Source organism: Podarcis pityusensis (assembly GCF_964106645.2).
Source record: "Podarcis pityusensis genome assembly, chromosome: 8".
Classification (NCBI taxonomy): Eukaryota; Metazoa; Chordata; class Lepidosauria; order Squamata; family Lacertidae; genus Podarcis; species Podarcis pityusensis.
In genome coordinates, this window is record NC_138033.1 from 5,018,995 (window position 1) to 5,031,374 (window position 12,380).

The 12,380-nt window shown below is 54.5% G+C and overlaps 1 protein-coding gene across 3 annotated transcripts in view; it reads right to left on the reverse strand.

Annotated features, from left to right (window-relative positions):
- Nucleotides 1-315: 315 nt before the first annotated feature.
- The window catches only part of SIPA1L3 (signal induced proliferation associated 1 like 3), a 102,326-nt gene continuing 90,261 nt past the window's right edge, over nt 316-12,380 (reverse strand). For all 3 annotated transcript variants that reach the window (XM_081018587.1, XM_081018586.1, XM_081018588.1), the window contains exons 18-21: nt 12,036-12,179; nt 5,634-5,766; nt 4,478-4,559; nt 316-2,636 (exon numbers count right to left, since the gene is read on the reverse strand). In XM_081018587.1, the coding sequence (XP_080874713.1) occupies nt 2,487-2,636; nt 4,478-4,559; nt 5,634-5,766; nt 12,036-12,179 (509 nt within the window). In that variant the 3' untranslated portion in view covers nt 316-2,486. The remainder of the gene's footprint in view (nt 2,637-4,477; nt 4,560-5,633; nt 5,767-12,035; nt 12,180-12,380) is intronic.

The window sequence follows — 12,380 nt, forward strand, 5'->3', positions numbered from 1 at the left end:
CAGGTGTGTCTAGACTGATGTTATATTGGGGGGGGGGGAGATGGGAAGGGCAGCTCCCCTCCCACGTGGCGCTGCCATCACCCTCATCCTTGCACCTGGCAAGGCAAGGCTGGTGTCTTCTAGCAAGAGCTGTTGCCATGACAACAGGACAGGAAGAGGAGGAGGTTTGGGTACCAGGCTGAAGATGCTGCCCCCCCCCCTTGCCTCGACGCTCAGGCAAAATCTGGGGTCTCCGTGCAAGAGAGAGAGAGAAGGAAAAAAGGAAGGAAGGAGAAGAGAGAGAGGGGGGGGGTGAGCTCAAGGAATCACACAAGGTTTTCTATGAAATGTTTATTTTATTTCTCTCCTTCCCCACCCCAACACCCAAGAGGTGTGTCGCCCCAAAGAAACTATCATTGAGGATTCCAGAGAATTATACTGGGGGAATTTATTCTTCTTCTTCCCCCCTCCTTTTTTTCTTTTTACAAAAGGCTGGTTGTTGTTCTTTCCTATCAGCAATTTTTAAGACAAAAAATAATAATTAAATAAGACAGATCTGATCCCAAAAGATTCTTATAAAATTAACACAAGAAACAACTCACACAACACGACTGACAAAAAAAATGAAGGCGAGGCCCCCCCCCACTCACCCACCCCGGTGGAGGGGGGGGGGGACTTCCATGTCACAGAGAGGAACGTTAAAGGATAGATTTATTCTTATTTTTAAAGTGGGAATGGGGGGGGGGGGGAGACAATAATCCGTACAAATTGCAGTGAGATACTGGTACAAAATTCAGGGGGAGTTTTGGGGAAGGGGGTGCTGGCAGGGGTGGGGGGCTGGGCTTTGCCACTTCTGGATGAGACTCTTGCCTGGCATTTGCACCCCTAAGTTGGCTCTGGAGAAGGTGGAGAAGGCTTCTCTCTCCGCCAGGCCCTATGGCTCTATGGGGGGGGGGGGGGGCAGGCTCCTTAAAGGTTGAGCTGGGGGTGCAAAAGGGGTAGTACCCCAGGGAGTTAAGACGATCATGGTGTAAGTTCCTGGGATGCTGTCGGAGCTCGGAGATTCTTCCCCACTTTCCTGGCTACTCACCCCCTGCAAAAAAACACATTTTTTCTTGCAGCAATTCCAATGGTCCTTGCCCCCCCCCCCGGGGAAGGGCTGGTAGTGGAAGGCCTTGTCGTTGTCGGGTGGAGGAAGGGCCAGGAAGCCCCCCCCACCGCTGGGTGGGTCTGGGGTTTGCATAGTTCAAGACGCTGGCTTGGAAATTTGGCGAGGGGTGCACATCATCACAGTTTGGGGCGTCCTGGGAGGACCCTGTGCCCTATGCTAGCAGCTAGAAGCCCCCCCCCCCCAGGCTTCCCTTTCTCAGCCCTGCTGGCCTCCGCCAGGCCTCCAGGATACCCCCCCCCGAACCCAGCCGGAAAAGGGGTCTTGCTCCTCCTGCAGTGGACCCCCTCCTGCTCAAAGCACCCCCAAAATGGCTCTGCTGCTCCAGACCATGTGCTTTTAACACACAACAACAACAACCACCTGCAAACAAGGAGAAGCCGCAACAGGGTCTGCGTTTCACAACCACAACGTACCAACTGCCCGCACGTATTTCCTTATTGCCGAAGAGTCGCTCAGGCACAGGGGTGCCCGGGTGTGGGTGTGTGGCGGTACCAGAGGTCGGGAAACGCGGGAGGCCCCAATTCCCAGGAGGAGCTGGAGGGAAGGGTGGCCCCCAATAACGGCAGGACCGTCTATTGCCTCACACGAGAGGCAAGCCCCCCCCCCCGCAGGCCAGTGGGGCAGGGGCACCACTCCTGCCCCGATGCCCAGGACTCTCCAGGTCCCACGGCTCCCAACTTCTGCTGCTGCTGTGCAACCGTGTGTGTGTGTGTGTGTGTGTGTGTGTGTGTGCTGAGTTCTGAGGCATGCACAGAGTTCTCCAGAGGGGCGGGTGGGTGGAGTTACAAACAGTACCATTTATACAAATATAGTGTTTTATAAAGAACATATACATTTAAACTTCTTTTTTTTTAACTTCCTGAGCCACTCCCATCCTTGCGTTCTCTAGAAAATAATTTAGTCGTGAGAAAGTGCTCTTTTGAGATTCTCGGTGGTCTCGCTCAAAGGGTGCCCCCCCCCAACACCCAGAGTCTGTCGAGCGCCAAGGTGCCCCCTGGTGGCGAGCCAGGATGGGCAGAGGTGGCGAGAGCAGTGGTGGCCCCCTACCCTGCTTGGGGTGGTTGAGCCCAGTTGCCCATATCACAGTTCTCTTGGCAAACGCCCAAGGAAGCACCTGAGAGTACACCTGTGGCAAAAGGTGCCCCGGGCCCCGAGCGCCACGCCTGGCGCCAGGCTGGGAAGTGGGCACGCAGGAGGGCGGGGGGAGAGGGGGCCCTGCTCCCCAAGGAAGAAGGAGGGAGGCTGGCCAGGGCGTTGTTGGGGTCCCGCACCAGAGGAGCCACCACCAGCAAGCCCCTCATCTCTCGCTTCCAAGCAGCCCCGCTCTCCGGCAAGCTCACAGCTCCTTCTTCTCCACGGCGCTGGAGAAGATCTCAGCAAACTTCCGCAGCTGCTCGTTGGCCGTCTGGGACTCCTCCTGCAGGCGCTGGTTGTTGTGGCGCAAGTTGGCCACCTCCGCCTGCAACACCACTTTGTCCTGCTTCTCCTGGGAAAAGAGAGAGGGAGGTGGGAATCAGGGCGGTTGGAAGGGTGTGTGTGCAGTGGTCTGCCGTGTCCAGGATCCTCTTCTCAACAGGGCCCAAATACCCCCGAGAACTTAGGAACGCAGACAGACTGCCTCTGCAGCTGGAGGCCCCATAATAGCCGAAGAAGAGCCTGGCTGCCGGATCGGGCCAAAGGGGGCCCATAGAGTCCGGCATCCTGTTCTCACAGTGGCCAGAGAGATGCCCATGCTGGGAAACCAGCAAGCGTACCTGAAGGAGCATCTTCACCCCCATCGTTCAGCCCGGACACTGAGATCCAGCGCCAAGGGCCTTCTGGCGGGTCCCTCATTGCGAGAAGTGAGGTTATAGGGAACCAGGCAGAGGGCCTTCTCGGTAGTGGTGTCCACCCTGTGGAACGCCCTCCCGTCAGATGTCAAGGAAATAAGCAGCTATCCTATCTTTAAAAGATATCTGAAGTTTTTAATATTTAATGCTGTACTGTTTTTAACACTCGATTGGGAGCCGCCCAGAGTGGCTGGGGAAACTCAGCCAGATGGGCGGGGTATAAATAATAAATTATTATTATTATTATTATTATTATTATTATTAAGCAGAACCGGAGCACAAGAGCAACTCTGGCCTCCTCTTTTAAAGCCACTCCTGCAGCAGGGAGTTCCACAGTGTAACTAAACACGGTGTGAATAAGTCTTTCGTTTTGTCCTGAATCTTCCGTGAGTTCTAGGGAGAAGCCCCCTTCCTCTGCACAGAGATCAAGAAGCCACAAGCGGCTCCCTCGGATGGTGGGGGCCTCTCCATTGCTGGAGGTTGGACAGCCGTCTGTCGTGGATGCTTTGGCTGTGAAGCCTGCGTTCCAGGGGGTCAGACTAGATGAGCTCTGGGGTGCCTCCCAACTCTATTCAATGAAGCAGGAGGCAGGCATGGCAGCTCAGAGTCAAGCCGCACCACTGGATGAGAAGAGAACCCAGGAGTCCGGGCTCCCTTCTTGCCCCTTGTCTGTCAACTTTCTGGGGGGTTCTTCTGCTGTCCCTCCCCACTCCCAAGTAAGTATCACAAGCAAACATCCCTTTAACATCACTCTGCGTGGGGCTGCCCTTGAGACTGACCCAGAAACTCCAGCAGGTGCAGAATGCCGCGGCGAGACTCCTTACGGGGTCCTCGCCGCGGGATCACATTCACCCGGTGCTATACCAGCTGCACTGGCTCCCGGTGGAGTACAGGATCAGGTTTAAGGTGCTGGTTTTAACCTTTAAAGCCCTATACGGCCTAGGACCCTTGTACCTACGGGACCGCCTCTCCTGATATGTCCCACGAAGGACCTTGCAGTCTTCAAACAGAAACATTTTGGAGGTCCCGGGCCACAGGGAAGTTAGGCTGGCCTCAACCAGAGTTAGGGCTTTTTCAGCCGTGGCCCCGATCTGGTGGAACGCTCTGTCCCAAGTGACTAGGGCCCTGCGGGACACGACATCTTTCTGCAGGGTCTGCAAGACGGAGCTGTTCCACCAGGCCTTTGGCCAAGGCACAGCCTGACCCCCTCCTTTGGTAATCCTCACAGAACTCTAGCCCAATGGTTGCCATTAATTTGATTCTGAACTGATTTTAGAAAGAATTGATTTTAGAACACTGTGTTACTTTTATTGCTGTTAGCTGCTCTGAGCCCGGCTTCGGCTGGGGAGGGCGGGATATAAATAAAATTTTATTATTATTATTAAATGAGGAGGGCATTTCAGGAGGGGCGGCTTCACCTCAGGCGGTACCAGGGCATGATGGGAAAAGAGCCCCCCCCCTTTGAGCCATCCCCTGGGGGGACAGACGACAATCTTACTTTCTGCAGGTCGCTATGGAGCTGCTTCAACATGGCCTCCAGCTGGTAGACTTTGCCCGTCAGGTCCACAGAGGGCTCCTCGCTGCAGAGAGAGGGGAGAGCAGAGCGTCAAGAGGCAGCATGGCCCAGTGGTTAGAGCATCGTACCAGGGGCCTGGAAGAAACCAGGGTCCAAATCTCGTCTACTCGGCCATCGCCAAGCTCACGGGTGTGAGACTTTGGGCCCAGTCTAAACCTTTTATCAGCCTAGCCTACCTTGCAGAGTGGTGGTTGTTGTTGGGGGGGGGTGTTTAAATGAGAAGGGGGGGAGCCATGTTGGAGGTCACCTTGAGCTCCTTGGAGGAGAAGGCAGGATATAAACGGAGCAATGAATGGATGAGATACCGTATTTTTCGCTCTATAAGACGCACTAGTCCACAAGACGCACCTAGTTTTTCGAGGAGGAAAACAAGAAAAAAAATATTCTGAATCTCAGAAGCCAGAACAGCAAGAGGGATCGCTGTGCAGTGAAAGCAGCAATCCCTCTTGCTGTTCTGGCTTCTGGGATAGCTGCGCAGCCTGCATTCGCTCCATAAGACGCACACAAGGTTTACTTTTTAGGAGGGAAAAAGTGAGTCTTTTAGAGCAAAAAATACGGTAATTGGAGAAAACGAGGGCCGAGATCCCTCCTCGGAAAAGATGGAAGATGGCAAGCGAGTGAAGGCAGATTAGCGCTTGTATCTTAGCCCCACTCCCCGTATGAGAACAGAGCCCCCCTGTCAAGACCCCCAGCCGGTGCCCTGACCCCAAAATGTCCAGAAGCAGGTTGAGATGGAAGCCCCCCCCCAAACCCCCCCAGAGCTGTGCAAAAAAGGCAGCCCATTATTTTAGGTCGATTCCCCTCCACCCTGGCCATCCAGAGAATGTGTACCTGCAGCTCCCCCCCCCCCACATTCCCCCCCCACATTTTTTGCCCCCCCCCACCAGAGACCTTGCTCCCCCAGGGAGAAGCAGGAGAGGAAGCCTAGCGTGACCCCCTTGCCCCCAGACCTCCAAAGGGCCCATGTTCAGTGCCAGAAAAACATTCCCGGCTGGGAAGTCGGAGGCCCGCCTTCCCCAAACATAAAAGCGAGGGGGTGGGGGAAGGGGCTTCTGCTGGGAGAGGGGGGGTCTCTCACCTCATGGTGGGTGTCGTGCGGGGCGTCAGCTGCCTCTCCAGGCTCAGGTGCCCCAGGACGGGGCTGTGGGCAGAGGGGACGTCCGGGCTCAGCGTGGCGTCATGGAGGGAGAAGAGGGAGACGGCTCTTTGCACTGAAAGGGGAGCAGGAAGAGGAGGGTTTTGTGGCGCGGCCATCCCCACCAGGCAAAATAACAGCCCCCCCCAATCCCTTCCTGACAGACACCATCGCCCCTTTTTTCTGCATGTTTCCGAACACAATTCAAAATGTTGGTGCTGACCTTTAAAGCCCTAAACGGCCTCGGTCCAGTATACCTGAAGGAGTGTCTCCACCCCCATCGTTCTGCCCGGATACTGAGGTCCAGCGCTGAGGGCCTTCTGGTGGTTCCCTCCCTGCGAAAAGTGAGGTTACAGGGAACCAGGCAGAGGGCCTTCTTGGTGGTGGCACCCGCCCTGTGGAACGCCCTCCCATCAGATGTCAAAGAGAACAACAACTACCAGATATTTAGAAGACATCTGAAGGCAGCCCTGTTTAGGGAAGCTTTTAATGTTTAATAGGTTATTGTATTTTAATATTCCGTTGGAAGCCGCCCAGAGTGGCTGGGGAAACCCAGCCAGATGGGCAGGGTACAAACAAATAAATAATAAATAAATATTATTTATTTATTTTTATTTTTATTCTGCAGAAAATGGGGCTGCCAGGGCTGTGGGGCAGGGAGTCCCCCCCCAGCCCCTGCCTGCCTGAGGGGGGCAGAGGGTGTGTGCCCTTCTTTGCAGGCCGCAAACAGCGGAACTCCCTCCCACAGGAGACAGCGGAATGGGCAAACTCATGGGGCGGAATGCTGTCGACAGCGAGGAGCCCCAGGGGCCGTGCTCTGGCCTCCAGGAAATGGCAGGTGGGGAGGGGACTCTTGCACTTAAATCCTGCTTGCAAGTTCCCCACAGGAAACTGTTCAGCCACTGGGAGAACAGGGTGGAGGATGAAACGGACCATTGGCCTGATCCAGCCGGGCTAATCTTATGGACCTATGGAACCTCCAGGTCCAGAGGCAGTCTATCTAGAATAACGTCTGAAGCTTTCTTATGTTTTTATATGTGTTGGAAGCTGTCTAGAGTGCCCAGATGGGCAGGGTATAAAATAATAATAATAATAATAATAATAATAATAATAATAATAATGCGCTATCTGGCCTAGGACCCTCGTACCTATGGGACCGCCTCTCCTGGTATGTCCCACGGAGGACCTTACGGTCTTCAAACAAAAACATCTTGGAGGTCCCGGGCCACAGGGAGATTAGGCTGGCCTCAACCAGAGCCAGGGCTTTTTCGGTCGTGGCCCCGATCTGGTGGAACGCTCTGTCACAAGAGACTAGGGCCGTGCGGGACTTGACATCTTTCCGCAGGGCCTGCAAGACGGAGCTGTTCCACCAGGCCTTTGGCCAAGGCGCAGTCTGACCCCCTCCTTCGGTAATCTTCACAGAACTCTAGCCCAAAGGTTGCCATTAATTTGATTCTGAATTGATTTTAGAGTGAATTGATTTTAGAATGCATTTCAATCCATTGATTGTGATTTTATTTTTATAAAATAAGTGTTATTTTTATTGTTGTTAGCTGCTCTGAGCCCGGCTTTGGCTGGGGAGGGCGGGATATAAATTTAAAAATTATTATTATTATTATTATTATTATTATTATTATTATTATTATTAATTCACAGGTTCTTAGGGCCAGGTGATAACCCACCTGGTGCTGCCACCAGAGCCTTCGGAGTGCAGAAGCAGAGAATGGAGTCCCAGCCCATTTTCCGAGGCTGCAGCGCTGGGGCTGCAGGTGCAGCTGGCCCAGCGCTGTGGGGCTCAAACCGGCCGGGCAACACACTGGGCCCAGCCCTTCCCTGGCAGGCAGCCACTGGGATTTGCTGCTGCCGCTTTGACGGGCGACTTGGGATTCGGGTTCTGCAACAGCTCTGGGCTTGGGGGAGTCAGGGCGTTTGCTCCCTTCGAGCTCAGGGCAAAGGCCGAGGTTCCTGTGCCCTGGTGATCTCAGCGCTGTCTGCTTGAAATCTTCTGCCACCGTCACTGAGCATCAAAGAGGCTTGTAGGGGGGGCTCCACCCCCCAGCGCTTGCCCTCCCCTCTCACCCAATTAGCCGCTTCTCCAGCAAAGCCTTTCACCTCCCCATTCAACACGCCCCCCCCAGCAACTGCTGAGCTCTTCCACTCCCCCCAGCGCTGTGATCAACCCCTCCCTTCTGCCTTTCCCTCAATTAAAACAGCCAAGTGCTAATTAAGGCAGAGTCGCTGAACTTCCAAGGCACAGGAACCTAAATATAGAGCGCCTGAAATGTCAAGAGGCAGGGAGTTGCCGGGGTGCGTGGTTTGGGGGCCGTCGGCCAGGGAAGCCTCAGCTGAGACTCCTGGGTTGGACTAGATGGCCCTTGGGGTCCCTTTGAACTCTGGTTCCAGGGGGGAAGGGGGGGAATGCTGGGGGGAGGCAGGAGGGGGTCCCTGCTCCCCAAAGCACCAGAAGATGCTGGGAAGAACATAGCACTCTTTGGTGGCACTTGGACAGCTTTAAAACCCCTCTCCCCACGGCCTTTGTGTGCCCCACACCCATGGGTGCTGTGCATTGCCAGGCCAGGGACTCTGCCCTGCTGTGGAACAGGGGCAGATGCCACCAGCTCTGTGCCCGCAGAGTCCTGGGCTGTCACAGCCGCACCCGAAACGCTTTCAGCTCCCGTCTCCTCCCAGCCCCTGTATTGGTGGGTAACCTGCCTCTCCATCTTCCGAGCCACAGGGCAGAAGGGCAAGGGGCTGCTGCAACGGGCAACAAGAGAAAGGGCCCCTCTCTCCCCCTCCGTGGCCGCAGGGCACCCAAGGGAGACCCGGGTGCTTCCTGGAGGGAGTTTGCCCGCTCCTACCTTTCCCCGCCGGGCTCCCGGGCACCAGAGCAGAGCAGGAGGCACAGGTGAGCTGAGCAGCGTGCGGCCGATGACGAGAGCCGATGGCCCGTCTCCTTCCTCTGTGCTCAGCCGAGTGGCTGCTCTGCTCTGGAGTCGGGAGGCAGGCAGGGAGGGTGGCGCCGGCGTCGTGACGCAGATGGCAGGCCTGAGCAGATTGCCGAACCTCCTCCCCGCCCCCCCCCCGCCGGCAGGGAGGCGGCTGCTCCTCCTTGCTGCCAAGGGAGATCCCTGCCGGAGCCGGGCCTTGCCTGGACACGCAACCGCTCTCCACCCCCCTGCCCTACTTTTGGCTCAGCGACGAGAGCCGAGCCACTGCTCCTCCTCCTCCAGCCCAAAGGAAAGCAGGTCACGGAGGCAGGCGGCTCCCCCAGGGGCAGAAACCGCAGCCAGGTCCTCATTAGCTTGCCTGCCTGGAAATGAAAGTGGCCGTGCAGGGGGGGCCAGAGAGGGAGTGGGGAGGGGGCTCAGGGCGCCCCCAACCTGCTCAGGGGCTCACCCGGGTCACTTGCAACCCACGGTGGCATTTTAACCTATTGTGACACGGCCGTTGCTCCTCTACCAATTTTTGCAAGCAATTTTTTGATATCTGGGTTTTCGAAAGGATTGTGGAATCTTGCTCCGTTTGATGTTGTTCATTCGAAAATCATTTAAAAATAAATTTATGTGCACTGGATCGGAAGCTACAAGGAGTGCAATCCTCGACGTTTTATTGCGTTTTCCGGCTTGTGCATTATGGAGAGGCAGGGTGCAAATTAAATCTGAAATGGAAGCGCTGGGGCAGAAGGAGGCTGGGGCTTTGCAGACAAGAGGCTCAGCTGAGAGGCCAGCAGGGGTGGGGTGGGGGCTAATCCAGGATGCTGGCGACCAGGAAGAAGGGGGGGGGGATGTCTGGGAAGGCTAAGCCCAGGCAGACGGCAAGCGGAGTGCCTGGGATTTTTCTTTCATTTTTTCAAGGAGGAAACTCACTCCCCCACCCCAAATCCAAATTCAGTGCCTCTTTCACAGATCCAACCACATTTATTCATTCGGGGTTTTTTTCCCATTTCAGGAAATTTATACACAGCTTGATCGCAAAACAAAAACCCTCAAAGAAAAGAAAAGATAAAAGCCTAAAATTTTATGTTTCTGTTTAATATAAACAGAAAGATGAAATAGACTAAAAACAGGTCCAAACTCACACCAGGTTTCTAAGCATCTGGGTGAGGCTTGTCTAAACAAGGATGTGTTTTAAATAGGCACCCAAAAGGAAGGGAGACTGCATGGTATCAAAAGGCGGGGGGTTCCAAAGTGCAGGTGTGGCCAGACTAGGAACAACCAAGCTCTTACACAGGTGCAGCAGGCATTACCTGGCACCTGCAGCAGCGCCCGTTCTGCTGATCCAAGTGGTTGAGTGGGCATGGATGGGCGAAGGCCACCTTGCAGGTAAACTGGTCCCAATTTGTTGAGGGGTTTTTCCTATACGGACAGTAACACCTTGACGTTGACCCAGGAACAAATGGGCCTCCAGTGTAGATATCCCAGCAAAAGGGGTTTCAGGCCTCGCTCTCGTCAGCAACCCCGCTGCAGCGTTTTGCACTGACGGTTCCGGGAATCCAGCCTTGAACTCAGCAACGCATGACTTAAGACAAAGGTGTCCAACTTCCAAGAGACTGTGATCTACTCCCTCTATAAATAAACTGGCGGTGATCTGCCCATTGGACTGACCAGAGTTGTTGAGATTTCTTGGGGGGGGGGGGAATTGGGGTCACGCGATCGACCAGGATCGACTAGGGATACCCCACAATCGACCGGTAGATCGCGATCAACCTGCTGGGCACCCCTGACTTAAGAGATCCCTAGAGCTGCCCTGGCAGGCCCTGAGGGGTCTGGAGATCTCAGTCTCCACCTTGGTCCTCCGTCTGACTTTGCAGGTAAGACGCCTTCTGCAAACAACGGCTTCAGGTCTGCGCCACCAAGAAGGCAGCAAGGGCACCAGGAGAGGCGGGAGGAAACTCCCCATTAAGCAAAACTGGAGCGGAATGCCCCACGGAGGACCTTTAGGTCCATAAATAGCAACATCCTAGAGGTCCTGGCCCCTAAGGAAGTCAGGTTAGCCTCAACCAGAGCCAGGGCCTTTTCAACACTGGCCCCGGCCTGGTGGAACGCTCTGTCTCATGAGACCAGGGCCCTGCGGGATCTGATTTCTTTCCGCAGGGCCTGTAAGACAGAGTTGTTCTGCCTGGCCTTTGGCTTGGAATCAACTTGATCCCCTCCCCCTCTTTCCTTTTTCCTTTCTCCTTCTGTGATGGAACTCCAATTTGGGGATTTTCCTGGCTTTTTTCTGGCCCACGTAGGACCAGTTTGGATAGTTGGCCTTGGTGAAGATTTGACGTTTTCATCCCCAAAAAGTTTTTGAGTTTCTACTGCATTTTAATGTTGTATTTTAATCTTGTTTTTAAGTTGTATTTCAATCAATTGTTTTATACCTGGTGTTAGCCGCCCTGAGCCCGGTCTTGGCTGGGGAGGGCAGGGTATAAATATTATTTTTATTATTATTATTATTATTATTATTATTATTATTATTATTATATTTCCTGGGAGTCAGGGACGCCCCTTCTTCCCCTCCCAGGCTCTCAAAATGATGTGAGAGAGGCGCCCAGAAAGAGCCACAAGCCTCCTAGTTCAGCTGATGGAATCACAGAATTGAAGAGTTGGAAGGGACCCCAAAGGCCATCTAGTCCAATCCCCTGCAACGCAGGAAGCACACAGCTGTTCACAATTAACAACGTGGGTCCAGTTGAGCTGCGAGATCTTCCTCGCGCCCTGTGCGCTCACTCAACCGCTTCCATGGATGCAACTGGCCCTGTGACAGGGGCCACATAATTCATCCCTAACCTGGTAAGAAATCAACCTTACAGAGTGGTGGTGCCCAAACTTTGGAACTCCCTGCCTTTTGACATCACTGCATTGCTTCCAGCTAAAACCGTATTTCTGCTTAGCCGAGTCTGCCTGGATGCTTGGGAAGTTCTTGTGCGTCTTTTAGTCTATCGTCATTCAAACTTTTTGGAAGTCTTAAATCATTGCTCTTAGCTTTTCTCAAGTGACAATCTTATGCTTCCATCTTTTCTGTAAACAGCTTTGACAACAACCAAGCGGCGCGTAAATTTCAGGAGATAAAAGTAATTCACGAAAAAAGGTGCTCAGCTGCAGCCAGGAGCCTCGCAAGGCCACAAGCCGCTGCCGGAAGAGAACACAGGAGCCGGCCTCCTTGAGGATTAGAAACCCTGCGCCAGCCAAGCACAGGCCCCGGGGAGCCTCTGCCCCAGCGCAAGGAGGGTCAAGACCCCCAGAGGCCCCATGGCAACCACTTCCACATGCTGGCATCTGGCAACGCTCCCTAGGGGGGCAGAGGGGGCAGTGGGCAAGATGGAGGGGCTCCGGCCCTTTCGCCACCGGCCTTCCCTACCTTCGTAGGCCTTGGCTGCGTTGACCAAGCTGGACCACTCCAGGCCGGCGGCCGTGTCCGGAAGGGGCATCAGGCCCGGGTCAATGCGCCGCAGAGGCTTTTCCCGCACGTCCGTCAAGGAGAGCTCAGAGGCTGAAATGGCGCCTGCAGGGAGAGCAACGCATAGCTGTCAACTTACAGATTTGAAAATAAGGGACCAGCAGCCTCGAAAATAAGGGATCAGCAGCCAAAATAAGGGATTTTGCTTAGCTTATGCAGAAATCCGCTACTCATGGAGCCATGCTACTTTGGCTGCCACTGACGGTGTTTTGCAGGGGGGTTGGACTAGATGATCCTAAGGGCCTA